General features: G+C 66.8%; 1 protein-coding gene; it reads left to right on the top strand.

Moving 5' to 3' along the window:
• The window catches only part of CHC_T00003451001 (hypothetical protein), a 3049-nt gene extending 480 nt beyond the window's left edge, over positions 1–2569 (top strand). Inside the window, 2 exon segments of the mRNA XM_005715162.1 lie at positions 1–2469; positions 2470–2569. The exon segment at positions 1–2469 is cut by the window's left edge and continues 480 nt beyond it. Of these exon segments, the coding sequence (XP_005715219.1) occupies positions 1–2469 (2469 nt within the window). The 3' untranslated portion in view covers positions 2470–2569.
• The last annotated feature ends 476 nt before the right edge of the window (positions 2570–3045 follow it).

The following is a 3045-nucleotide window of genomic DNA, read 5'->3' on the forward strand; positions in this document are numbered from 1 at the left end:
AAGCTGCGCGCCGTCTGCGCCCCGCGCCGCCCGCACCGCCTCGGCGCCCTGCGCATCGACCTCTTCCACCTCGCCACGGCCACCGTCTGCCGCACACACTCCCTCACCGCCCCCGACGGCGCCCCCACCAACTACACCCTCTCCTTTGACATCGTCGTCGAGGAGGTCGCCACCGTCGCCCTCGACTTTGCCCGCATCCGCATCGCCACCGCCCTCCCGCACCGCCGCCCGCTCCCGCTCTACACCCTCGCCGTCGAGCACGTCGGTGCGCCCACCGTCCGCGCCGTCTGCGCCCGCGCTGATGACCACCACCACCACCACCACCACCCTTCGTCCCGCATCAGCACCTCGTCCTCGAGCCCCGCCCCGTCCGACACAGAGCCCGACACCGCCTCAGATGAGGGCCACACCGATCTCCCCACCACCGCAGACCTCACCTGCTCCTCCTTGCCTTCCTTACAACTGCGCTCCTCTAGTCTCTACCAACTCGCTCACAGCACCCTACGCATACGACTCACGGCTGATTCTCTCGTCCACCACGCAAACTTACCGCTCCACCAAATCTGGTCCGCCATCGCTTACCCGACCCATCCCATCCGCATCCGACTCCAGCTTTCAGATCATATTATTCTCCACGCCTCCATCACCTGTGACACCCCGCCCCCCACGGGGCAGATGGCGGGCGGCGTCACCACCGACCGCGGAGTCACCGGTGCACACCCCGTCATCTTTGGCGCTTGCTTGCCCGACTTGACCCAGATGCCTGAGACAACCGACCTTCCGCACGGCTGGATACGTCTCGTCGACACCTTTGGCTATCGCTATTTTAGAAATTGGCGCAATGCCGTCGACGTCTGGACCCCGCCTCCGGATGAATCCATCTCCGAGGCCCTGCGCCAAGACGAGATTCGTGCCTTGGAAAATGGCTATGACCGCGGAAAGTACTCAGTCTTCATCTCCAAGGACAGCGGCGAGGAGACCTGGATTCATCCAGCTGCCACCCGTCTCTCCTTCCCTTCCTACTCGGCCCCTGTTCCCGAGGAGGACGACCACCACCCACCGCGTCAGTCCCTGGAGGTCGACACCTTTAACTCCCTCTCCACCTTTGACATGTCTGAGTTGCACCCGGCTGCCTTCACTCAGGTCCCCAACTCTCACCAACCCCACTACCATAACAAAGACTCGCGCAAGCCCAGCTCCAGCGACGACGAGGACGCCCCGCGCGGCCGTATTGTCGAAATGGCCTGGCACCAGATGCCCGCTAGACGCTACGCCCCCGGCCCCGCCGTCGAGGGCTACACCCTGACCACGGTCAATAAAGGCAAAACCGTCCTCAAGTTTGGCGGCTCCACGGGTTCCGGAGCCCGCCGCATCAACTCGCTCCACTCTTACGACGTGGAAACGACCAAGTGGCACCAAATTGAAGCGTCGGGCGTGGCTCCCGCACCGCGCACTGGGCACGGCGCCGTCGCCTTGGGCCCACACCAGTCGCGCCTGCTCATCTTTGGCGGCTCGTCCCCGCAAGGCCGCCGCAACGACCTTCATATGTTCCACGTCGCCAACAAGACGTGGTCACCCGTGAGCTACACCGGCACTGCCCCCGAGGTGCGCGCGCGCATGGGTATGACCGTCACGTCGGACGGGTCCACGGCCCTCGTGTTTGGCGGGCGGTCGCTGTACCGCTACCTCGGCGGCCGCAACTACGACCCGGTGTTTGTCAACGCCTTCCACGCCGAGCGCTCCGAGTGGGTGCGGATGCGACCGCAAGGAAGCGGGCCGCGCCCCTCGCCGCGGTCCGGCTGCGTAGTAGAGTTTGTTCGCGGGCGGCACATGCTCGTGCACGGCGGGTACGACGACGGCAGGGACCGATACTTTGACGACACGTATCTGTTCGACATGGTGTCGTGCTCTTGGCAGAAGATGGATGCGACGCCGCCCGCGGACATACCCCAGGCGCGCGAGGGCCACATGAGCGCGATGCTGGGCGATCACGTCGTGGTGTACGGCGGCGACTCCAAGTCGGGTCTTCTGTCGGACGTCCGGCTGTTCGACGCGCACAACATGCGGTGGAACCCGGCGGCCAGCCTGGTCGGACACGGGCCGGGGCGGATGTGCGGCGGCGGCATGGCCAGCACTGGAGCCGACCGGCTGTTGGTGGTGGGCGGCGACAGCGGGTTCCAGATGAGCCGGGCAGCGTTCGAGCTGCGCGTGTCGCGGCGGTCAGCCATCAACGCCGAGGAGATGGCCGAGCTCGGGCGCGAGCGCGGCGCCGACGCGGACCGCTGCGTGGTGTGCCTGGACGCGCCCACCGACACCATGTTCCTGTGGTGCGGGCACTCGGTGTGCTGCCGGTTGTGCGCGAAGCGCGTGCGCGGCGTGTGCCCCGTGTGTCGGCAGCCGTTCTCCAAGATCGTGCGCGGCGGCTTTGATGCGGCGCAGGTGGCGAAGGAGGAGGCGGTGGTGTGCTAGGGAGACAAGTAACTTTAGTAAATGTTTAAGACTTAGAAAGCGTAGGGAGAGCAGAGAGCGAGATGGACATGAAACCATAAGAAACGAAATAACCGAAAAACTACACTGCAGGGCCCCCTGCCCCGTCGCCTCTCTCGTGCCTCTCACCGCCGCCCACGTATCCGTTGGACGTACTCCTCCGTCCCGCCTCCTCCGTCCCGCCTCCTCCCTCCCGCCTCCAACATCCCGCCTCCAGCTCAACCTCCCCCTTCCACCGTGACGATGAGCACCGCCGCCGCCCCCGCGCCGCTCTCCCTCTCCTCGCTGCCGCCGGACCTCCTCCGGCACCTGCTGCTGCACCACGTCGACCTGCCCGCGCTGCTCTCGCTCTCGCAGACGTGCCAGCGGCTCTCCGCGGCGGTGTGGGACGACCAGACGCTGTGGCGCGCGCTCGCGCAGCGTCGCTTCCGCGTATCGCCGCGCGTCGCGCGCTCGCGCCGCCTGCTGGCCGCCGCGCCCGTCCCGTGGCGCGTGCTGTACCACCAGTGGCACGCGGCGCGCCGCATGCCGGCGTCCAAGCTCTCGGGCCCGCAGCAC

The sequence above is a fragment of the Chondrus crispus genome, genomic scaffold, assembly GCF_000350225.1.
Source record: "Chondrus crispus Stackhouse genomic scaffold, scaffold_19, whole genome shotgun sequence".
In the NCBI taxonomy this organism is placed as follows: Eukaryota; Rhodophyta; class Florideophyceae; order Gigartinales; family Gigartinaceae; genus Chondrus; species Chondrus crispus.